The following is a 25,283-nucleotide window of genomic DNA, read 5'->3' on the forward strand; positions in this document are numbered from 1 at the left end:
TGAAAAGCAACACAATTACAGTGGACCCCTGGCATACGATGGCATCGGCATACGTTAAATCTGGCATACGATACATTTTAATGCAAAAAATTTTGCCTCGCCACACGTTAAAAAACCCACCACACAGATTCGTCTGGGACCCGTCCCATGTGTGTCCTCAGCTGCCCCGTGCGTGCCAGTGTTTACAAGCCAGCCAGTGCGGTCGCATCCACGCATACAATCGGTACATTTCATATTATCACAGCGTTTTTAGTGATTGTACCTGCAAAATAAGTCACCATGGGCCCCAAGAAAGCTTCTAGTGCCAACCGTGCAGTAAAAAAGGTGAAAATTACTATGGAAATGAAGAAAGAGATAAGTGCTAAGTACAAAAGTGGAGTGCGTGTCTCGGAGCTGGCCATGTTGTATACCAAACTCCAATCAACCATTGCTACTATTGTGACCAACAAAACGGCAATCAGGGAAGCTGGTTTTGCAAAAGGTGCAAGTTTGTTTTTGAAACAGAGATCGCAAGTACTCGATGTTGAGAGACTGTTATTGGTGTGGATAAACGAAAAACAGATAGCAGGAGATACCATCTCTTAAGCGATCATATGCAAAAAGGGTGGGAAATACGTACTATCGTACCACGGTCAGCTGTTGCTGCACCACTGTCAGCTGTTGCTGCACCAGTCAGCTGCTGCTGCACCACCGTCAACTGTTGCTGCACCACGGTCAGCTGTTGCTGCACCAGTCAGCTGTTGCTGAACCACGGTGAGCTGCTGTTGCACCATGGTCAGCTGCTGCTGCACCACAGTCAGCTGCTGCTGCACCACAGTCAGCTGCTGCTACACCACCATCATCTGTTGCTGCACAACATTCAGCTATTGCTGCACAATGGTCAGCTGTTGCTGCACCAGTCAGCTGTTGCTGAACCACGGTGAGCTGCTGTTGCACCACAGTCAGCTGCTACTGCACCACAGTCAGCTGCTACTACACCACCGTCATCTGTTGCTGCACCACGGTCTGCTGCTGCTGCACCAAAGTCAGCTGTTGCTGCACCACGGTCAGCTGGTCCTAGTGGCATTAAAAGAAGAAGAGAAGTAACCCCGGAAAAGAACGTGCTACCTAAAGTCCTAATGGAAGGGGATTCCCCTTCTAAACATTAACAACTTCCACACTCTCCCCTCCTCCCATCCCATCAATCATCATCAGATCTTCAATAAAGGTGTCAGTTTGTGTGTATTAAAATAAATATTTCATGTGGTAAAATTTTTTTTTTCATACTTTGTGGTGTCTTGCACGGATTAATTTGATTTCCATTATTTCTTATGGGGAAAATTAATTCGCCTTACAATAATTTCGGCATACGATGAGCTCTCAGGAACAGATTAATATCGTATGCCGGGGGTCCACTGTAGTTGTCTTCATGGAAATAATGGCTGTTAAATTTAGATTGTGTTTTGAAAAAAAAAATGGTGTGTTATTTATTGACAGGCTTTTGAGAAGATTAAATTATTTTTTTATCTGAATGAAAAATCCAATAATTTTTTTCTGTTAAGAATGGTTACATTCATTCTTTTATGTAGTGGTTAGAAAAATGTTTACCCATTTTATGAATGCAGTATGATAATTCTGTAATAATTTGATAATCCTGTACAGTACTTAACCCTTTGACTGTCAGTGTCGTGTATATATATATATATATGTCTTAGGTGCCCGTGTTTTTGACATATTAATACGCCAAAATTCTAGCGGCTTCAAATTAAGCGGGAGAAAGCTGGCAGTCCAACATGTGAGAGAGTGGGTCTGTGTGGTCAGTGTGTGCAGTATAAAAAATTCTGTAGCGCACAGTGCATAATGAGAAAAAAAACTACTGCTGTGTTTTTGGATTAAAGCGCCGACTTTGAGGTGTATTTTCGTACGGTATTTATGATTGTATTCTCGTTTTCTTGGTCTAATTTGATAGAAGGGAAGATATATGACAGAAAAAGAGATGATTTTGATTGGTTTCACAATGAAAAGGACCTTCAAATTGACCTCAAAGTAGTGGAAATATTTGATTTTTGCCAATGTTCAAAAGTAAACAAATGACGTCACTGTCCAATACGTGTCCAACTGGCCGGTCTAATATGCAGTCACGAATGGGTTGACATTATTTATACAGTTATTACAATAATGCAGTAGTCTGCATAACAGTAAATCTTCTATTGTTTTGTGTGAATAAAAATTTAAAATAGAAAGCAAGAGTAATATAAGAGGGGCCTGGAGACATGACTAATGAACAGAGAAAATGGTATTTTAGTGTCAGGAATGTCTGCATTGTTTATTCTGGACCCTATTTTGAATTGGCAACTTTTTTAATTTGCGTGAAATTGGCCAAATTGCCAGTTTCCGACCACTATTGGGTAGTTGAAATCTGTAAATGGGAGGTTTCTTGTACTCAGTCGATAGAACAAATGGAGTTCTAAAGAAATGGCTATGATTTGGTCGACTGGAACAATGGAATTGGCTGAAACTAGGGCTCAAAGTGGGTGAAATCGCCAATGCATATATCTCTCTGAGATTCATATTTTTGGTGTTATTACCATCGGGAAAAGATTCTCTATCATTTCATAAGAAATTTTTTTTTTTTTTTTTTTTTTCGAATATTTTGCGACACAGAGACACTTCAGGATTTGGGGTCTCGACAGTCAAAGGGTTAATTAAAAGCAGATTAAAAGCTATAAAAGACTTGTTTAGGTTAAAAGCGCATATATTTTAGTCCTGTTACTGATGTGCCAACTTTGCACATGGATACAAAAGTGAACCAGAGCATGAAGAGATGGTACAGTTTTAGAATGGTCATTCCAAATTTTATGTCTTCAGGTTAAAAGTTAGCTTAAAATTTATTGCCATTTTGAAAATAGTTTGTTTTTCTGATCTTTATTGCTTAGTTCATTGCTATACATTATGTTTGAAAAATGCATGAGCATAGGAACTAATGGATATTTGTTCTATTTTCTGATTTAAGTTTGACAAATATGTCTTAAGGTTTCTACAGGTCCTGTATGTCCTTCTTGTAAACTAGTTTTGTATTTTATTTTGGTCTCTTCTGGCTCACTGAATTTATTTATACCTAGAAGCGTGTTAGATGGGGGTGAGTGGAGATGAATGGTATTTGGGACCTGATGAGCTGTTGGAGTGTGAGCAGGGTAATATTTAGTGAAGGGATTCAGGGAAGCCGGTTATTTTTATATAGCCGAACTTGAGTTCTGGAAATGGGAAGTACAGTGCCTTTAACCCTTTGAGGGTCTGTCCCTTAGATCTACGGCTTTACGTTCAGGGTCCAAACCGTAGATCTACGTCATGAGCTCAGCTCACTCTGATAAACTGTGAGTGGTACATTTGGGCCTAGATATGAGAGAATACATCTATGTGGAATGTGTGCACCACATAAAACAGATCCTGCAGCACGCTGTGTATAATGAGAGAAAAAAACTGAAATCATGATTTTTTGATTAAAACAGCGACTTTGCAGTGTTTTTTCGTATGTTTTTTATAGTTCTATTTGAGATTTCTTGGTCTCATTTGATAGAATGGAAGACATATTACAGAAACAGAGATGATTTTGATTGGTTTTAGCAATGGAAATGGCTTGAAACTGAGCTCAAAGTAGCAGAAATGTTAAATTTTTGCCGATATTCAAGAGTAAACAAACGACCTCACACGTCTAATACACGACAGCTGGTGGGTCTAATATGCATTCACAAATATGGTGATGATATTTATACAATTATTACAATATTGCATAACAGTAAATCTTCTATTTTTTGGTGTGAATAAAAATTCATTATGTGAATAAAAAATCAAAATGGAATTTATTTGTAAAGCCTCAAAACGTAACTAATGAACAGAGGAAATGTTAGTTTAGTTCCAGAAATACCTACATTGTTTATTCTGGACCCTATTTTGAAATTGGAATATTTTGAACTTTGTGTTAAATTGGCCAAATTAACAATTTCTGATCACTTTAATTTGTAGTTGAAACAGTTGACTTGGCGATTTCTTGTGCTCAATCGATAGAATAGAAGTAATACTAGTGAAATAGCTAAGAATTTGGTTGACTGGAATAATGTAATTGGCCTAAAATGGGAGTCAAAGTCGGCAAAATCGCCGATTCGTAAATATCGCTGACACATCAAAATTCGCGAGAGCATAATTTCGTCAATTTTCCATCAAATTTCGTACTTTTTGTTTTATTACCTTCACAAAAAGATTCTCTGCCATTTCATAAGAAAAAATAACAAATTTTTTTTTTTAAAATTCTTGGACACTGGGGCACCACTTCAGATATGGGCCTTGGACCCTGAAGGGGTTAAAGGAGGGGTTTGGGATATTGGCAGTTTGGAGGGATATGTTGTGTATCTTTATACATACATGCTTCTAAACTGTTGTGTTCTGAGCACCTCTGCAAAAACAGTGATTATGTGTGAGTGAGGTAAAAGTGTTGAATGATGATGAAAGTATTTTCTTTTTGGGGATTTTCTTTCTTTTTGGGTCACCCTGCCTTGGGAGACGGCCGACTTGTTAAAAAAAAAAAAATGCATGTATGTATGTACCCTTAGTATAGAATCTTGAGTGTTATTCATTTGGGTTAAACAATTCAAATTCATTTGAAGAATGCTTGTTTTTAAATTTGTTGCTTCTGTAAGGAATTTTGGTCCATAAAAATAATATGACTCATATGACAGACAAGATTTTAGCAGTTTTAAATAAATATATACTGATAAATTGTCTACAGCATTAAGCTTAAGACAATGTTGGTGTGTTTGTTACATGGCTTGGTAGGCAACACACTTGCCTCACACACTGAGTGTCCATGGTTCAATCCCTGGCCGGATGAAAAAGTTGGGCAAGCTTCCTTACACCTGCTGCCCCTGTTCACCTAACAGTAAGTAGATACCTGGGTGTTAGTTGACTTGTGTGGGTTGCATCATGGGGGACAAGATTGAAGGACCCCAGTGGAAATAAGACAGACAGTCCTCGATGATGCAATGACTTTCTTGGGTTTTCCTTGTTGCCTAACCCTCTGGGTTGAAAATCCAAGCAAATCTCATCTTATCTAATCTTAACATTGCAGACATCCGCAAAGTAACAATGTTTGGGCAGCAACGTGCTCCATTTGGTAGCACCACGTCTACCTTTGGCACAGGCTTTGGAACCCCCAACACCACGACTGGTACTACGGGATTTGGAACTAACTTTGGGCGTACTGCTTTTGGAAATCCGGTAAGGGTTGCAATTAAAGATTTAATGTACTGAACCTTTCACCCCTTTTACAGAAAGTTAAATTTAAAAGTATTTAGAAAGAACATTGAACATTGGATTGGTATAGAAGTGTACTGTATTGACTCAGGCTGTTAACATGGGATTTGGAATTTTAATGTGATCTTAATTTTGAGGTATAAAATTTAAACTAAATTTTATTCATTGGCAGGATATGTATTAATGCTTGTCATACAGAAACATATTACACTGGTTAACCTCAATTTCTCATAGATACACTTTGCATAAGCCATCAGCAGTTTGTGTTCTATGATTCCTAGTGATGGGGAAGTTGCAATAGATCTTGACAGATGATGATTGGTTTCATTTGGTTGAAATAATTCTTGGCAATTTTTTTTTTGTATGCTCACATGAAAATCTGCTACATGCCTCATATCTACTCTAGAAAAGTTGGAGTATAGATTTGTAAATACGGTTGTGAAATAAGAAGGCTTCAAGAAAAAAACTTCATTGGGATTTTTCCTTGAGGCTGTTTGAATACTTTTTTGAATCTTATGAAATATTTAATTTATTATTCTAATAAATTATTTTGTCACACAGCAACAAACTACAAGCTTTGGAGCAGCAACGACACCTTTTGGGGCTGCCACTTCTACAGGTACATCATTGTTTGGCACTCAGACACAGCAACCTGGAGGAGGATTGTTTGGACAACAACAACCTCAGCAAACATCAACAAGTTTTAGTCAGCCTAGCACTGGTTTTGGCACAAGTACTGGAGGACTCTTTGGCCAGACTCAACAACCTACTGCCACTGGTATGTTAATTCTTCTATATACAGTAGACCATCGTTTAACACAGTAGTTATGTTCCTGAAAACACCGTGTTAGACAAAACCATGTTAGACAAACTGAAGAACTTATGGGGAAAATAGGGTTACGTTCCTGGGATCCCCCAAAAAACCAAACAACTTTTTTTTTAGACCTCCAGATCTTAAAAAAATAAAAGGAATGTGTAATTGTATTTCATTGTCATGATGTAATATGTTGTTTTTACTGCTTAAGACTACAAATGCAACAGAAACAATAGTATTTCTTACCTTAAATTGTGGGTGCTGGTGTTTGTCAATGATTGTGAAAAAGTCTAAGTCATTCAATAAGTCAGTCAAATCATTCAGTCAGTCAGTCAAGTCGGTAAATCAGTCAAGTCAGTATGTGATTCAGTCAGGTCAGTCAAGTCAAGTCAGTCAGTCAAGTCAGTCAGTCAAGTCAGTCAGTCAAGTCAGTCATCACACAAACTTATATTTACCTCATTCTTTTTTCTGTACAAAATGACGCTTCATTCCGGCTATAGGCTATCTCTTGTCTAATATCTCTATTCGTTAATTCTAAGACTTAAACGCTTAAACCTTTTCTTGCAACTTTCAGCAACACTTGTATGTCTACTGGGTGCCATAATTGCTTGGCAGATTCAAGATATGGCAATTCATACGTATCTAAACAAACACAGTGAGCTACTGGCACAGGTTCATCCAACACACACATGAGCTGAGCTGAAGGCTGGGAAGGTGGTGGGGGTGGCTGATGCTGGCGGGGGATGGCAGTAGTCCATCCCGCCTTGCGGGTGACCGCACACTAAAAATGTTTTCTCTCCCACAACCGTGTTAAATTAATTTTACGACATGTTAAACAAAAATTTGCTGCAATTGTTCAATTGTACTATAACCGAAACGTGCAAGACAAAACAATGTTAAATGATGGTCTACTGTATTTTGTTTTTAATACACTGCCCATCCCACTGAGGTAGGGTCTACCTGGAGGGAATTCTGGAGGTCAGTGCCCCATGTGGCTCAGTCCATTACCAGGCCTCATTGGATCAGGGTCTGATCATCCAGTGTGTGTCTGCCGGCTGCATGCAGTCCATGTATGAACCACAGCCTAACTGGTCAGGCACTGACTTTAGGTATCTGTCCAGTTTCCTCTTAAAGACAGATAGGGGTCTATTGGTAATCCCCTTTATGAATGATAGGTGGCTGTTGAACAGTCTTGAGTCCCTGATGCTTGCTGTTTTCTCTCAGCATCCTTCCTTTTCATTGACGGGATGTCTTGCTTTCATAGGGAGTGATGTCTGTGTGCAGAGGGAGCAGTCCCTCTAGGGTTTTCCAGGTGCAAATTATGATTTACCTTTCTTGCCTGCTTATCAAGGAGTATAGCTCAAAGGACTTCAAACATTCTCAGTAACTGAGGTGCTTGACTACTTATACGTGCAGTGAAGGTCCTCTGTAACCCAAAAAAGAGGAAAACCCACTCTTCATTCATTCAGTTACTGTCTTGCCAGCAACGTACTAGTATCACAGTTCAGGTGGCCCCCTGAATTGTAACATCTCACCCCACCTTAGTGTGCAGGCACTGTACCTCCCTCCTCCAAGATTCAAGTCTGGTTAATTGGTTTCCCTGAATTCCTTCACAGATGTTACCTTGCTCGCACCCCAACAGCACATCTAATCATTAAAACCACTTTTCTCCACTCATTCCTATCAAGCATTCTCATGCAAGCCTGTTGGACATCCAAACCACTAGCACTCAAAACCTTCCTCACTCCGTTCCTCCCAGCCCTTTCTGGGAGGAACGGAGTGCGAATTTATTGCCCTCCTAGTCATCCTGTTTTGCTTTATCCTCTTTAAATGTTCAGACCATCTCAACAGCCCCTCCTCTGCCCTCTGAATAATATTTTTGATAACTCAATCCCTTCCTCTTTTCTCCAAGCTCTGAATTCTATGCATTATATTCTTACCACATATTGCCCTCAAAAAACCACATCATCTTTGCCTCTAGCCACCTCCTCTCTGTGTCATTTAACACCCAGGTTTCACACTGGTATAACAGTGTTGGTACCACTATACTCTGGTACATTCCTTTCTTTACCTTTGTGGATAAGGTTCTTTGTCTTAACAGATGCCTCAGTTCACCACTCACCTTTTTTTCCTTGTCAGTCCTGTGATTCACCTTGTCTTTCATAAACCCATCCACTGACAAGTCCACTCTCAAATATCTAAAAACACTAACTTCATACTCCCTTCAGTCTGATATTCAGGCTTTCATTGCCTAGATTTTTCTGTTACCCTCATCACCTTACTCTTTCCTATATTCATTTAATTTCCTTATTTTATATACCCTGCTAAATTTGTTTATTAATCTTTCCAGTTTCTCTTCAATTCTCTCAAAAGAACAGTGTCATTGGCAAAAAGCAATTATACCAAGGCAAAAAACAATAAGAGGATAACTTGAAGCTTCTAAATACTTGAAAGTATTCAGATACCTAGGGATTGGCAGAGAGCATGCATAGTTCCTTTGTATAAAGGCAAAGGGGATAAAAGAGAGTGCAAAAATTATAGGGGGATAAGTCTGTTGAGTGTACCTGGTAAAGTGTATGGTAGAGTTATAATTGAAAGAATTAAGAGTAAGACGGAGAATAGGATAGCAGATGAACAAGGAGGCTTTAGGAAAGGTAGGGGGTGTGTGGACCAGGTGTTTACAGTGAAACATATAAGTGAACAGTATTTAGATAAGGCTAAAGAGGTCTTTGTGGCATTTATGGATTTGGAAAAGGCGTATGACAGGGTGGATAGGGGGGCAATGTGGCAGATGTTGCAAGTGTATGGTGTAGGAGGTAGGTTACTGAAAGCAGTGAAGAGTTTTTACGAGGATAGTGAGGCTCAAGTTAGAGTATGTAGGAAAGAGGGAAATTTTTTCCCAGTAAAAGTAGGCCTTAGACAAGGATGTGTGATGTCACCGTGGTTGTTTAATATATTTATAGATGGGGTTGTAAGAGAAGTAAATGCGAGGGTCTTGGCAAGAGGCGTGGAGTTAAAAGATAAAGAATCACACACAAAGTGGGAGTTGTCACAGCTGCTCTTTGCTGATGACACTGTGCTCTTGGGAGATTCTGAAGAGAAGCTGCAGAGATTGGTGGATGAATTTGGTAGGGTGTGCAAAAGAAGAAAATTAAAGGTGAATACAGGAAAGAGTAAGGTTATGAGGATAACAAAAAGATTAGGTGATGAAAGATTGAATATCAGATTGGAGGGAGAGAGTATGGAGGAGGTGAACGTATTCAGATATTTGGGAGTGGACGTGTCAGCGGATGGGTCTATGAAAGATGAGGTGAATCATAGAATTGATGAGGGAAAAAGAGTGAGTGGTGCACTTAGGAGTCTGTGGAGACAAAGAACTTTGTCCTTGGAGGCAAAGAGGGGAATGTATGAGAGTATAGTTTTACCAACGCTCTTATATGGGTGTGAAGCGTGGGTGATGAATGTTGCAGCGAGGAGAAGGCTGGAGGCAGTGGAGATGTCATGTCTGAGGGCAATGTGTGGTGTGAATATAATGCAGAGAATTCGTAGTTTGGAAGTTAGGAGGAGGTGCGGGATTACCAAAGCTGTTGTCCAGAGGGCTGAGGAAGGGTTGTTGAGGTGGTTCGGACATGTAGAGAGAATGGAGCGAAACAGAATGACTTCAAGAGTGTATCAGTCTGTAGTGGAAGGAAGGCGGGGTAGGGGTCGGCCTAGGAAGGGTTGGAGGGAGGGGGTAAAGGAGGTTTTGTGTGCGAGGGGCTTGGACTTCCAGCAGGCATGCGGGAGCGTGTTTGATAGGAGTGAATGGAGACAAATGGTTTTTAATACTTGACGTGCTGTTGGAGTGTGAGCAAAGTAACATTTATGAAGGGATTCAGGGAAACCGGCAGGCCGGACTTGAGTCCTGGAGATGGGAAGTACAGTGCCTGCACTCTGAAGGAGGGGTGTTAATGTTGCAGTTTAAAAACTGTAGTGTAAAGCACCCTTCTGGCAAGACAGTGATGGAGTGAATGATGGTGAAAGTTTTTCTTTTTCGGGCCACCCTGCCTTGGTGGGAATCGGCCAGTGTGATAATAAAATAAAAAAAATAATTCAGATGACCTTTAGTAAAAAATCTTGCAACACACTGGCCATATTGCATTGAGGCAGGGTGACCTAAAAAAGAAAGACGAAAGGTACCTTTTTTATACATTTAGTAATTTATATAGGAGAAGGGGTTACTAGCCCCTTGCTCCTGGTATTGTAGTCACCTCTTATGACACACATGGCTTACAGAGGAACTGAATTTGGGGTTCATCTGTGCTGTATAATATAATATTTTTTAATCAAGTTATTTCTCACTAATGTATGGTAACTCAAGGAAAGAAATACATATATCGTCACTCATTCAATAACTGTCGTGCCAGGTCTCTGGACATCATAAGCTCTCCCTACTGATGTCAGGAATTGACATTTGCTCATAGGCTCACCAACATAGCCAGGGGATTATACATGTATAATTTAGTTTTTTATTTCAATATTTTGTAAATTTATTTTTAATTTGTTCATAACTGTTTATGTATTATCCCACAGGTCTTTTTGGTAGTGGTACAACTGGTGGCTTTGGAGCACAACAATCAACACAGAATCGTCCCTTTGGTTTTGGTCAGACAATCACCAGCAGCACAAGCACTGCAGGAGGACTCTTCAGTTCTACACAACCTGCCACTAGTGGAGGACTCTTCAGCAGTTCAGGTGCACCACCATGGCTTTTTTTCTTTCTTTTGAAGCTTAATAGGTCTGGAGTTACTTACTAGTGCAATTATTTAATTTATGTTGTGCATGTAAATAAGACACAGTGTACTTTTTTTTTTAACACACTGGCTGTCTCCTACTGAGGCAGAGGGACCTGAAAAAGAAACACACTCACCATTATTCACACACTCACTGTCTTGCCAGAGGCACGCAGATACGACAGTTCAGATGTCTCTCCAAACAGTGAATATTTCTACCCCTTCTTTAGAGTGCAGGCATTGTACTTGCCACCTCCAGGAATTGAGTATGTCTAACCAGTTTCCCTGAATCCACCAGGAATCAAGTACATCTAACCAGTTTCCCTGAATCCCTTCATAAAATGTTGCCTTTCTCACACTCCAATAGCTTGTCAGATCCCAAAAATCATTTGCCTCCACTCACTCCTATCTGACACACACACATACACATGCCTTCTGGATATCCAAGCCCTTGCACACAAAACCTCCTTTGTTAATGAATACATTTTTTCCACCAGGCACTTTATCAATGCTTTGAAAGATGTTCGTATACTCTGTATCGAGGTTGGGGAGAGGTCTTGGGGTGGAAAAAATGTGCACATGAGTAGCTGGCAGAATAGGTGAGGTTAAGTGATGCCAGTGCCAGTGTGGGGAGAGTAAGCCTCACTAAGACAGATATTGTGAAGGATTTAGAGTTTTGAGAGATAGTAGTGGTAGTAGCTATTACTGCTGATTCTAAATGTATCTGCTGTAACAGTTGCTATTTGATGGTAAGTCTTGCCTCTGGGAAATTCATTTATTTGTCACTGTTACAGTGTAGAGTACATGAATTACTAGTGTTGCTCCTCTGCCATGAGTACATACTTATGTTGTCTGATTATGGTATTCAGACACCTAGAAGTTTCTCTTACATTAACCTTGTTACACACTCCACACAGTATGGTATAAATGTTGGCACTCATTTTGACTAGGTCTTGTATGTTTTTTGATGAAATATTAGTGACCTTGATATGGGCTCTCACTCAGGTTGCTGGTTTGGTTGACTGGAGGTACAGTGTATCTACTGGATGTAGTGTCAGTGATTGTTTCTTTCTTTGGGTCACCCATTCTTGGTGGGAAATGACTGATGTGGTAAAGAAAAATAATTAGATGAATTGCCATAGTGGTATAACTCATGTTTAATGTGAATTTTATTTTTTCAAGGTTTTGGTGCAGCAGGAGCTCTCACTGGCACAACAGTCAAGTATGAACCTGTTACTGGCAGCGACACAATGACCAGAAATGGAGTTTCCACCAACATCCGTACAAAAATTGAAGTCATCTCTACTATGAAAGTGAGTACCTGTTCATGTCTATGCTGTTGCATCACTGTCTTTATTACCATTTCCATAAATTTGTGCCTCTCTTCACCCCTTCTACATCTTTCTTGTCCTCCTCTGCCTTCACTTGTCTTTACTCTGTCATTATCAAAAAATAATTTTTTTTAACACGTTGGCCATTTCCCACCAAGGCAGGGTGACCTAAAAAGAAAGAAAAACCCAAAAAGAAAGAGGGGAAGGTACCTAGGGATAGGCAGAAAGCATGTATAGTCCCTTTATATAAAGAGAATGGGGACAAAAGAGATTGTAAAAATTGTAGAGGAATAAGTTTACCGAGTATACCAGGAAAAGTGTACGGTAGGGTTATTATTGAAAGAATTAGAGGTAAGACAGAATGTAGGATTGCCCATGAGCAAAGAGGTCTCACAGTGGGTAGGGGGTGTGTAGATCAAGTGTTTACATTGAAACATATATGTAAACAGTATTTAGATAAAGGTAGGGAAGTTTTTATTGCATTTATGGATTTAGAAAAGGCATATGATAGAGTGGATAGGGGAGCAATGTGGCAGATGTTGCAAGTATATGGAATAGGTGGTAAGTTACAAAATGCTGTAAAGAGTTTTTATGAGGATAGTGAGGCTCAGGTTAGGGTGTGTAGAAGAGAGGGAGACTACTTCCCGGTAAAAGTAGGTCTTAGACAGGGATGTGTAATGTCACCATGGTTGTTTAATATATTTATAGATGGGGTTGTAAAAGAAGTAAATGTTAGGGTGTTCGGGAGAGGGGTGGGATTAAATTATGGGGAATCAAATACAAAATGGGAATTGACACAGTTACTTTTTGCTGATGATACTGTGCTTATGGGAGATTCTAAAGAAAAATTGCAAAGGTTAGTGGATGAGTTTGGGAGTGTGTGTAAAGGTAGAAAGTTGAAAGTGAACATAGAAAAGAGTAAGGTGATGAGGGTATCAAGTGATTTAGATAAAGAAAAATTGGATATCAAATTGGGGAGGAGGAGTATGGAAGAAGTGAATGTTTTCAGATACTTGGGAGTTGACGTGTCAGCGGATGGATTTATGAAGGATGAGGTTAATCATAGAATTGATGAGGGAAAAAAGGTGAGTGGTGTGTTGAGGTATATGTGGAGTCAAAAAACATTATCTATAGAGACAAAGAAGGGAATGTATGAAAGTATAGTAGTACCAACACTCTTATATGGGTGTGAAGCTTGGGTTGTGAATGCAGCAGCGAGGAGGTGGTTGGAGGCAGTGGAGATGTCCTGTCTAAGGGCAGTGTGTGGTGTAAATACAGTGGAACCTCAAAAATCGAACTTAATCCGTTCCAGGAGCTAGTTCTAAATTTGAAAAGTCTGAAATTCGAAGCAATATTTCCCATAAGAAATAATGGAAATGCAATTAATCCGTTCCAGAAACCCAAAAATATTCACTCAAAAAATACATTTTATAGAGATTAATTACAGTTTTACATACAATAAATACTATAGTTTTTAATTATGTATAGTAATACATATAAAATAACATTTTTACTTACCTTTGTTGAAGATTGGTGATGGCATCTGGAAGATAGGGAGGAGGAGAGAGGGAGTTGGGGTTAGTGTTTGGAAGGAGAATTTTCCTCCATGAGGACTTCAGGTAAAGCCCTCTCTGGGGTTACTTCCCTTCTCTGTCTTTTAATGCCACTAGGACTGGCCAAACACTTCATGGACCCATTCTTTGAAAATTTGTCTTGTGACCCATGCCTTATGATTAGCTTTCCACAAGACACATAACTTGTTCTTAAAGACATTGTTTTTCTTAAACACACTGGGATTTTCTGAATGATACACAAGTAAAGGCTTCACTTTAAAATCACCATTAGCATTAGCACAGAACAAAAGAGTAAGCCTGTCTTTCATAGGCTTGTGTCCTGGCAGTGCCTTTTCCTCCAGTGTGATGAAGGTCTTTTTTGGCATTTTCTTCCAAAACAAGCCTGTTTCGTCACAATTAAACACTTGTTCAGGTTTCAATTCTTCACTGTCTATGTACCCCTTAAACTCCTGTACAAACTTCTCAGCCGCCTGTTTGTCTGAACTGGCTGCCTCACCATGTCTTACAACATTGTGTATGCCACTACGCTTCTTAAATCTGTCAAACCAGCCTCTGCTGGCCTTAAATTCACTATCAGCACTGGTTCCAGGAGTTTCCTGTGCCAGATCGGCATGCAACTTCCTTGCCTTTTCGCAAATAATCATCTCTGAAACACTATCACCTGCAATCTCTTTATCCTTGATCCACACCAGCAACAACTTCTCAACCTCTTCAACTATTTGTGGTCTTTTTTGGGTTAGCAAATTAACACCTTTCGCAACATCAGCTTCCTTGATTTGTTCTTTATTTGACAGGATAGAACTGATGGTCGACTTGTTTTTCCCATACATCCTGGCAAGCTCAATAAGTCTCACGCCACTCTCATACTTCTGTATTATTTCCTTCTTCACATCTATGGTGTTTCTCACTTTCTTTACCACAGGGGTACCATTAGCAAGTTTCTTTGGGCCCATGGCAGCTTATTTCACAGTCCCACAAGCACTGAACGCTACGAAATAATTGTAAAATGCGTGAATGAGAGCGCAGGTTAGTGTTCACTTAAGCATAAACAAAGCTAGACTGTTCACGGCGCCTGCGCGGGGATGCTGACAGAGCGGGCGGCAGACAGGTCCCTTACCTGGCTGTCCGAGAATAGGGGCGCGTTCGATAATAGGGACACAGTTTGTCCAAAAAAATGGTTCTATTTTCGAAAGGTTCGATATGTAATACGTTCGATTTTTGAGGTTCCACTGTATTATGCAGAAAATTTGGAGTGTGGAAATTAGGAGAAGGTGTGCAGTATTAGTCAGAGGGCTGAAGAGGGGTTGTTAAGGTGGTTTGGTCATTTAGAGTGAATGGATCAAAGTAGAATGACATGGAGAGCATTTAAATCTGTAGGAGAAGGAAGGCGGGGTAGGGGTCGTCCTCGAAAAGGTTGGAAGGAAGGGGTAAGGGAGGTTTTGTGGGCGAGGGGCTTGGACTTCCAGCAGGTGTGCATGAGCGTGTTCGATAGGAGTGAATGGAGATGAATGGTATTTGGGACCTGACGATCTGTTAGTGTGAGCAGGGTAATATTTATTGAAGGGATTCAGGGAAACTGGTTATTTTTATATAGCCGGACTTGAGTCCTGGAAATGGGAAGTACAATGCCTGCACTCTAAAGGAGGGGTTCAGGATATTAGCAGTTTGGAGGGATATGTTGTGTATCTTTATACGTATATGCTTCTAAACTGTTGTGTTCTGAGCACCTCTGCAAAAACAGTGATTATGTGTGAGTGAGGTGAAAGTGTTTAATGATGATGAAAGTATTTTCTTTTGGGGGATTTTCTTTCTTTTTGGATCACCCTGCCTCGGTGGGAGACGGCCGACTTGTTGAAAAAAAAAAAAAAACTTTTACCTTCATTCATACGTAATCACTGTCTTTGCAGAGGTACTCAGATACGACAGCTTAGATGTCCCTCCAAACTGCCAATATCCCAAACCCCTCCTTTAAAGTGCAGGCATTGTACTTCCCATTTCCAGGACTCATGTCCAGGTAACTGGTTTCCCTGAATCTCTTCACAAAATATTACCCTGCTCACACTCCAACAGCTCATCAGGTTCCAAAAACCATTCGTCTCCATTCACTCCTATCTCACACATTCACGCATGCTCTCCAAGTCATTCTACGTAGTGGGAATAACAACAGTACCTACTGTTGTATTTCATTTAAGAAAGAAGTGTGTATGTTGTACAGAAATAAACTGGTACTAACATAGATATTTCTTATAGCTATCAATTCATTTGACAAAAGTTAACTGTGAAAGATGCCAAAGTGTATGAGTATGTCAGAAAAGTGGCTTTAGGTACTTGCCTGCCATTGGAGTATGAGCAAGGTAATGTTTATGAATGGATTCAGGAAAACTGGCTAGCCTGACTTGAGTCCTGGGGGTTGTCAGGGCAGTGCTGGTACGCTGAAGGAAGGTGGGGATGTTGCAGTTGGAGGGTAGTCTGGATTGTGATGTCAGTACACTTCTGGAAAGATAGCTGTTGAATGAATTATGGTGAATATGTTTTCTTTGGATCACCCTTCCTTGGCAGGAGAAAGCTGTTGAGGTAAAAAAATATAATAATTATCAACATTGCTATTGAAATACAACTAAAGATAGCAAAGATGTGGGTGGCCTTACTGTTATGTACAAGGCCAATATTGTCAAAGTACCACACTTGGATCCACTTCGAGGACAGCGTGAAGCAAGCTTCTGTACCACAAGATGGGCAGAAAGCACCAAATTCACTCTAGCTGTACCCTTCTCCAGAACATCACTTCATCTGAGATCATTTATCCCCAGGATGACTCAAGTATGGAACACATTCGTACAGCATTATGATGTCAGCTAGAAAAAGTCAGTTGATGAGATGAAAATGCTGGCCCACAGATGGCTTCAACTTCATCCTGTTCCTTGTATGTCTCATAACAATAAAAATACTTGTATGTTTCATAGCAGATGAACAAGGAGGCTTTAGGAAAGGTAGGGGGTGTGTGGATCAGGTGTTTACAGTGAAACATATAAGTGAACAGTATTTAGATAAGGCTAAAGAGGTCTTTGTGGGATTTATGGATTTGGAAAAGGCATATGACAGGGTGGATAGGGGGGCTATGTGGCAGATGTTGCAGGTGTATGGTGTAGGAGGTAGGTTACTGAAAGCAGTGAAGAGTTTTTACGAGGATAGTGAGGCTCAAGTTAGAGTGTGTAGGAAAGAGGGAAATTATTTCCCAGTAAAAGTAGGCCTTAGACAAGGATGTGTGATGTCACCGTGGTTGTTTAATATATTTATAGATGGGGTTGTGAGAGAAGTAAATGCGAGGGTCTTGACAAGAGGCGTGGAGTTAAAAGATAAAGAATCACACATAAAGTGGGAGTTGTCACAGTTGCTCTTTGCTGATGACACTGTGCTCTTGGGAGATTCTGAAGAGAAGTTGCAGAGATTGGTGGATGAATTTGGTAGGGTGTGCAAAAGAAGAAAATTAAAAGTGAATACAGGAAAGAGTAAGGTTATGAGGATAACAAAAGGATTAGGTGATGAAAGACTGGATATCAGATTGGAGGGAGAGAGTATGGAGGAGGTGAATGTATTCAGATATTTGGGAGCGGACGTGTCAGCGGATGGGTCTATGAAGGATGAGGTGAATCATAGAATTGATGAGGGGAAAAGGGTGAGTGGTGCACTTAGGAGTCTGTGGAGACAAAGAACTTTGTCCTTGGAGGCAAAGAGGGGAATGTATGAGAGTATAGTTTTACCAATGCTCTTATATGGGTGTGAAGCATGGGTGATGAATGTTGCAGCGAGGAGAAGGCTGGAGGCAGTGGAGATGTCATGTCTGAGGGCAATGTGTGGTGTGAATATAATGCAGAGAATTCGTAGTTTGGAAGTTAGGAGGAGGTGCGGGATTACCAAAACTGTTGTCCAGAGGGCTGAGGAAGGGTTGTTGAGGTGGTTCGCACATGTAGAGAGAATGGAGCGAGACAGAATGACTTCAAGAGTGTATCAGTCTGTAGTGGAAGGAAGGCGGGGTAGGGGTCGGCCTAGGAAAGGTTGGAGGGAGGGGGTAAAGGAGGTTTTGTGTGCGAGGGGCTTGGACTTCCAGCAGGCGTGCGTGAGCGTGTTTGATAGGAGCGAATGGAGACGAATGGTTTTTAATACTTGACGTGCTGTTGGAGTGTGAGCAAAGTAACATTTATGAAGGGGTTCAGGGAAACCGGCAGGCCGGACTTGAGTCCTGGAGATGGGAAGTACAGTGCCTGCACTGTGAAGGAGGGGTGTTAATGTTGCAGTTTAAAAACTGTAGTGTAAAGCACCCTTCTGGCAAGACAGTGATGGAGTGAATGATGGTGAAAGTTTTTCTTTTTCGGGCCACCCTGCCTTGGTGGGAATCGGCCAGTGTGATAATAATAAAAAAAAAAAAATGTTTTATAACAATAAGAATACTTGTATGTCTCATAACAATAAAAATGCTTTCAAATGAGCTGATGTAGGTAACAGCTCTTAGCTTGTCAATAAAGTTAGGAATCCTTAACCTGTAAATAGCTTGTCAACAAAGTTAAGGATCCTTAACCTTGTCAAACCCTGTGAAAAAAAAAAAAAGTAGATAGATGGAAATTATCTTTAATTTTCAATCATTAATTATTAAAGTTGCCTTGTTTCAGACAGTTCAAATTAAACTTGCTTGCATCCTTAATATGCCTATCCTGTAGATCTGAGCAGTACTCACTACAGGAACACTTTGTTTATAAATGGCAAAAAAAGTACTCGCTAGCATGATAATGAATGGCTCAATGTATTAAGGATATAAATAATACATTTGTAAGAGCATAATCTGGTTATTACTGAGTGCTACATATTTAGTTTTGAGGATACTGAGGACCAAGATTGTCAGACTAAAATGAAGATTGCTGAGTGAGCATATACATAAGTGGAAGTGGACTCCATACAGACACAAAAATAGGTATGAAAAACTTCAATCACATTTGTTAGGATGCAGGACGAAGTGCTGCAGCTGAACTCCCATAAATTCAAATAGGTAATTACAGGTGACAAAGAAGGTAGGTTAGAATAAATCAAAGTTTCTTGAATTGTACTGTATTTCTTTGCAATTTTTATGTAATATCTATTATTTGTGTTACCTTCAGGAGTATGAAAACAAGTCTTTAGAAGAACTACGTGTTGAAGATTATCTTGCGAACCGAAAAGGCCCGACCTCAGGTACGACCATGCCTGGTTTTGGTCAGACACAGCAGCAGGGAACACAGCCACAGTTGGGAAGTACAGGGCTCTTTGGATCCTCCAGTGGTACGTCATTATTTGCAACTACCAAGCCTCCGGAGAATAAGTCCCTATTTGGCACTGCAACTTCAACTGGTTAGTTCTTATAATTTCTCGTTTATTTTTTGTGCTTGAAATATGCTCATTACATTTATGATTTTGCTTTTTTTTTTTTTTTTTCAACTTCTGGTTTTTCCTGCCAGTGATCCAAAGAAAATACATTTACAATTATAAATTCAACTGCTGTCTTGTCATAGGTGTGCTGAGATCACTAACACCCTTCACAGTAATCTAGTTGTACCTCTCCTTCTGCTATCTTGGTGTCTACTCTATTTCATGCTGTTCTTGTCCTCTTCAATACTTCTGAGAGTCTGGCTGCTCTCTTTCTGACAACAGACTGAAAGAACACAGAAAAAGTGTTAGACCTGCCAACAAGAGTAATGCTCTTTTCTGTTATGTTAGAGATCACAGTTATCCTGTTGATTGGTTCTCTGCTAAAACTGTCTACCCTACTTCTAGACTTCACTGTCTTATTGAATCCTCCCTTATACACAACTTTCCTTGTATAAATCTTAGTCCTGTCTTTGTCTTTATAGATGCTTTCCTTTTGTATTACATTGTCAAATGCTCCAGACTTCAGAACACTTGTGACTTGACCTGATCCTTTCTTCTCTGCATCACTTCATAAATGTTACCTTGCTCACATTGCAACAGCACATCCATTAAAAATCATTTGTCTCCCTTCACTCTTATCTAATGTGCTCACAAGCCTTTGAGATGCTCAAACCTATGAAATTCAAAGCCTCCCTTACCCCTCTCCTAAGCATTCCTGGGGCAAAATCTATCCCTCCTGGTTTCTGTTGCAGATTCTCTGCCCCCTCGCCATCATCCTATTCCTCCCTGTCCTCTCTACATGTCCTCACTCCTCAGCATCCCCTCTCTAGTACTCTAAAGTATACCCCAGGTTACCCCATATTGCCTTTTAAGCTCTACTTTCTGATTTTTTCTGCATGATAATCGTACTACATTTTTTTTTTTTTTTTTTCAACAAGTCGGCCGTCTCCCACCGAGGAAGGGTGACCCAAAAAAGAAAGAAAATCCCCAAAAAGAAAATACTTTCATCATCATTCAACACTTTCACCACACTCGCACATTATCACTGCTTTTGCAGAGGTGCTCAGAATACAACAGTTTAGAAGCATATACGTATAAAGATACACAACATATCCCTCCAAACTGCCAATATCCCAAACTCCTCCTTTAAAGTGCAGGCATTGTACTTCCCATTTCCAGGACTCAAGTCCGACTATATGAACATAACCGGTTTCCCTGAATCCCTTCACTAAATATTACCCTGCTCACACTCCAACAGATCGTCAGGTCCCAAGTATCATTTGCCTCCATTCACTCCTATCTAACACGCTCATGCACGCTTGCTGGAAGTCCAATCGTACTACATATTGCTCTCAAATTGTAAATCTCTGCTGCCTTTAACCTTGCTATAGTGTTCATCATCGTACCATATAAAATCGTTGGTACCACTATGATGCATTCCTTTATTTGCTTCCATAGATAAATTTTTTCTTTTGACAGATACAGTTCAGAACACACCCCATGTTTTTCTTCCTCATGTATTCTGTGGTTTACTTAGTCTTTCTGTTGACATGTCCACTCCCAAATATCTGAATACATCCACTTCCTTCATACTCCCTCCTTCCAATCTGATGTTCAATCTCTCATTGCCTAGATTTATTGTTAACCTCATCATCTTGCTTGTTTGTATGTTCACCTTTAATTTCCTTCTCCCAAATTCTTCCACCAACTTTGGTAACTTTTCTTAATAATGCCCAAAAGAAATGTCGGCAGAAAAGCAAATGTGATAACTTCCACTTTGTATCAGATCCAACACCTTTTAATACCATACCTCTTTAATCCCATACCTCTTTAATACCATTTCTCTTTAATCCCTTGCCTCTTTAATCCTGTACCTTTTTAATACCACTTCTCTTTAATCCCATACCTCTTTAATCCGTTGCCTCTTTACTGCCATTCTCATCACTAGCATTTGATTCTTTGACAGCCCCAGCTATGAATATATTAAATGGCTATAGTAAAATCACTTTGTCCTTGAAGGCAAAGAGGGGAATGTATGAGAGTATAGTTTTACCAACGCTCTTATATGGGTGTGAAGCATGGGTGATGAATGTTGCAGCGAGGAGAAGGCTGGAGGCAGTGGAGATGTCATGTCTGAGGGAAATGTGTGGTGTGAATATAATGCAGAGAATTCGTAGTTTGGAAGGTAGGAGGAGGTGCGGGATTACCAAAACTGTTGTCCAGAGGGCTGAGGAAGGGTTGTTGAGGTGGTTCGGACATGTTGAGAGAATGGAGCGAAACAGAATAACTTCAAGAGTGTATCAGTCTGTAGTGGAAGGAAGGCGGGGTAGGGGTCGGCCTAGGAAAGGTTGGAGGGAGGGGGTAAAGGAGGTTTTGTGTGCGAGGGGCTTGGACTTCCAGCAGGCAATGCGTGAGCGTGTTTGATAGGAGTGAATGGAGACAAATGGTTTTTAATACTTGACGTGCTGTTGGAATGTGAGCAAAGTAACATTTATGAAGGGGTTCAGGGAAACCGGCAGGCTGGACTTGAGTCCTGGAGATGGGAAGTACAGTGCCTGCACTCTGAAGGAGGGGTGTTAATGTTGCAGTTTAAAAACTGTAGTGTAAAGCACCCTTCTGGCAAGACAGTGATGGAGTGAATGATGGTGAAAGTTTTTCTTTTTCGGGCCACCCTGCCTTGGTGGGAATCGGCCAGTGTGATAATAAAAAAAAATAATAATAGTAGCCAGCCACTGGCTCACTATCATTTTGAAACTACAACTGCACTTTTTATTTATTTTTCCCAGACTGTGCCTGCCAAAATTGGGGTGCATCTTGTATGTTGGAAAATGTGTATGGTATGCTTCATCATAAACACTTAATTTACACATACCTTTCCCTTCCTGTATCATTTCTGCTCCTCTGTTATCCTACTTTGTCTTTTCCCTAACTCTTTCAATAATAATTCTACCATAAACTTTACCTGATATACTCAACATACTTTTGTCCCTCTAATTCTTAAATTCTCTCTTGTCCCCTTTTTAATGCCTGTGGGTGGTAAATGAATCTGGGCTATAAGTCTTGTGTTCTTTTGTATGGTAGTTGGTTGTCTGTTCCTTGATGCCTTCTGGTAGATCCATTTGTTTGAGTTAATTTTTTTTAAAGCCACACTGACTATCTTTCCCTAAAGCAAACGTTCACCATCATCATTTGGTTGCTCTCTTGCCAAAAGTGCGCAGAGATCACAATTTTCATTTTTGAAGATTCCTCTTACTTTATGTATGTGCATAGAAAGAACATGAGTAGTGCCTTAATTTTTATAACTTGCAGGTTTTGGTACCCCTACTGGTGGAAGCCTATTTGGAACAGGTGCGAGTACTCCAGGCTTTGGGCAAACTAGTACGGCACCCAACACAAGCTTTTCCTTTAACACGCAGCAACAACAAAAAAGTACAGGATTCAATTTTGGTGGTACAGCTACCACCACTCCTTCATTGTTTGGGTCCACACCACAACAGCAACAACAGCAACAATCAGGATTTGGCCTTGGTGGATTTCAGTTAGGGCAGAATACCCAGCAACAGGTAGTTTACTGGAAAAAATCATATTGAGTCCTTTATGAATTATTAGGTAGTTTTTCATAGATGTTTTGAGTATATATGGGAGGCTGCATTTGCCTATAATTATTTGCCATAACATCAAGTTATTTGTTTTTCTCTGCATTATTGCTTTTGATTATATCTGTTAATGTTGAAAGGCTCCTAGTCCTGATACTAATGCACTCTGCAGTGTAACACACACAAATCAACCCTATATTTAAGTTGTAGCTTTCATGTAGGTATTTTGTGAAAGAGAAAGCATTTGGTTGCATTAATGATTTTTGAAGAATCATTTTGTTCATTCTGTAATATTAATTTTAATACCCAGTGATGGTTTGACTTGCTTTCAAGTGCCTCTTTTTAATGCTGCTTTGTGTGGAATCACTTTTCATATGCAGAGGACCTGATCAAAATATTGAGGAATATTGGTAGTATAACTATAGGTATCAAGTACAGTAGAATAATCTTGTGGTATACACTAGAACAAATCATTGAAATAATAGCATAAGAAAATAGCTTTATTGTAATTCTGCATTCTGCATATGTATTTACATCTGTAAAGAATAAGATTAGTTAATGGTTTAAGTCGGACTGAAACATCATCATGAGTTTCATTCTTCTGTGTGTGGGTTTTTGTGTATTTACATGTGTTACCAAACTTATTTCAGAATACTGGAGGGCTTTTTGGTAATCAGAACAAGCCAGGGGGATTCCTTTCCACCCAAAATACTGGTGGAGGTCTCTTTGGCAATAAACCAGCAGGCATAACTCCATCTCTTAGTACGGGCTTTGGCAACACATCTGCAGTCACTCCCTTTGGTACAGCTACAAACACAAGCACAGGAGGAGGGCTCTTTGGTGCCCAGAACACTCAAAACAAAACTGGAATCTTTTCTGGATTTAGTAAGTTACATTATTTTTTAAATTGTACTAATTTTATGTAAATGCTTATGTTTTGGAAGTTAAATATTATGCTTGTGCTACTAAAAAACCAGCAAACTGGAGGTGGGAAGTACAGTACCTGCACCTTGAAGGAGAAGTGTTGACATGTTGCAGTTTTATAACTGTAGTGTAGGTGCACCTCTGGCAAGACAGTGATGGAGTGAATGATGATGAAAGTGTTTCTTCTTTTTCGGGTCACCCTACCTTGGTGGGGGGGGGGAGAAGGCTGAGGTGTTAATAAAAAAATAATTCTACTAAGAATGACTGTTGGAGTTTACTCTTTTATTCCTGAAAAAAAATAGAACAGTAGAGGATTTGGTTGATTATTCTCTGGGTCATTGAAAGACAGGGAGAATTCTTCAGTGTAAGAGTAGACTATGACAGTAAACTGACAACATACTTGTCTCAAACAGGATTGTTTTTTTTTTTTTTTTTTTTTTTTTTTTTTTTTTTTTTTTTTTGTGGGTGCTGCACTGGCAGTTTCCTACTGAAGTAAAATGATGACCCAGAGAAAGAATCTGATTTTTTTTTATTTATTATTAACACATCGGCCATTTCCCACCAAGGTAGGGTGGCCACAAAAAGAAAACTTTACCATCATTCGCTCCATCACTGTCTTGCCAGAGACGTGCTTGCACTACAGTTATAAAACTGCAACATTAGCACTCCTCCTTCACCATCATTTATTCAATAGCTGTCTGCCCAGAAATGTAGGCATCACAATTCAGCTAACCCTCATACATAAATGCAGTATGCAATAATGGTAGAATTTAGAATTACCAACAAAATATTAGGCAAAAGGATGCAGAGGCAACTAATATGACATTTTTTGTGGCAATGTTTTGCTCTCCAGGAGTGAAACATTGCCACAATAAAATGACATATTGCTTCTGTGTACTTTTACCTAACAAATACAGTATGTAATTGTCTGGTATAAACTATCACAACAGCCATCTTCACTGTATGAAACTTTAATCTCTTACCAACTCATTAAACCATCACAGTGTTCAAATTATCCTAACATGAAAATTTTGTTAACAAATGTCAATGAAAGGGAGGCAGTAATTTCATGCACTGGCCAGGGAGGTATAACATCTTTTAGGAGTGAAGAAGAGCAACATGTGAGTGTGGGGGAGGTGCATGAGGCATTACATGGAATGAAAGGGGGTAAAGCAGCTGGAACTGATGGGATCATGATAGAAATGTTAAAAGCAGGGGGAGCTAGTGTTGGAGTGGTTGATATTTTTTAATAAATGTATGAAAGAGGGGAAGGTAGCTAGGGATTGGCAGAGAGCATGTATAATTCCTATATGTAAAAGGAAGGGGGACAAAAAAGATTGTAAAAATTATGGGGGAAGAAATTTACTGAGTATTCCAGGTAAAGTGTACAGTAGGGTTATTATTGAAAGAGTTAGAGGTAAGACAGAGAGCAGGATTGCCGATGAGCAAGGAAGCTTTAGAATGGGTAGGGGATGTGTAGATCAAGTGTTTACATTGAAGTATATATGTGAACAGTATTTAGATAAAGGTAGGGAAGTTTTCATTGTATTTATGGCTTTAGAAAAGGAATATATTAGTGGATAGGGGAG

General features: G+C 39.8%; 1 protein-coding gene across 10 annotated transcripts in view; it reads left to right on the forward strand.

Annotated features, from left to right (window-relative positions):
* The window catches only part of Nup98-96 (nuclear pore complex protein Nup98-96), a 118,469-nt gene that overhangs the window by 7,557 nt on the left and 85,629 nt on the right, over positions 1–25,283 (forward strand). For all 10 annotated transcript variants that reach the window (XM_070101478.1, XM_070101487.1, XM_070101480.1 and 7 more), the window contains 7 exons: positions 5,102–5,250; positions 5,848–6,064; positions 10,673–10,834; positions 12,055–12,185; positions 18,928–19,156; positions 22,484–22,737; positions 23,421–23,655. In XM_070101478.1, the coding sequence (XP_069957579.1) occupies positions 5,119–5,250; positions 5,848–6,064; positions 10,673–10,834; positions 12,055–12,185; positions 18,928–19,156; positions 22,484–22,737; positions 23,421–23,655 (1,360 nt within the window). In that variant the 5' untranslated portion in view covers positions 5,102–5,118. The remainder of the gene's footprint in view (positions 1–5,101; positions 5,251–5,847; positions 6,065–10,672; positions 10,835–12,054; positions 12,186–18,927; positions 19,157–22,483; positions 22,738–23,420; positions 23,656–25,283) is intronic.

This window comes from Cherax quadricarinatus, chromosome 77 (genome assembly GCF_038502225.1).
Source record: "Cherax quadricarinatus isolate ZL_2023a chromosome 77, ASM3850222v1, whole genome shotgun sequence".
Lineage (NCBI taxonomy): Eukaryota > Metazoa > Arthropoda > Malacostraca > Decapoda > Parastacidae > Cherax > Cherax quadricarinatus.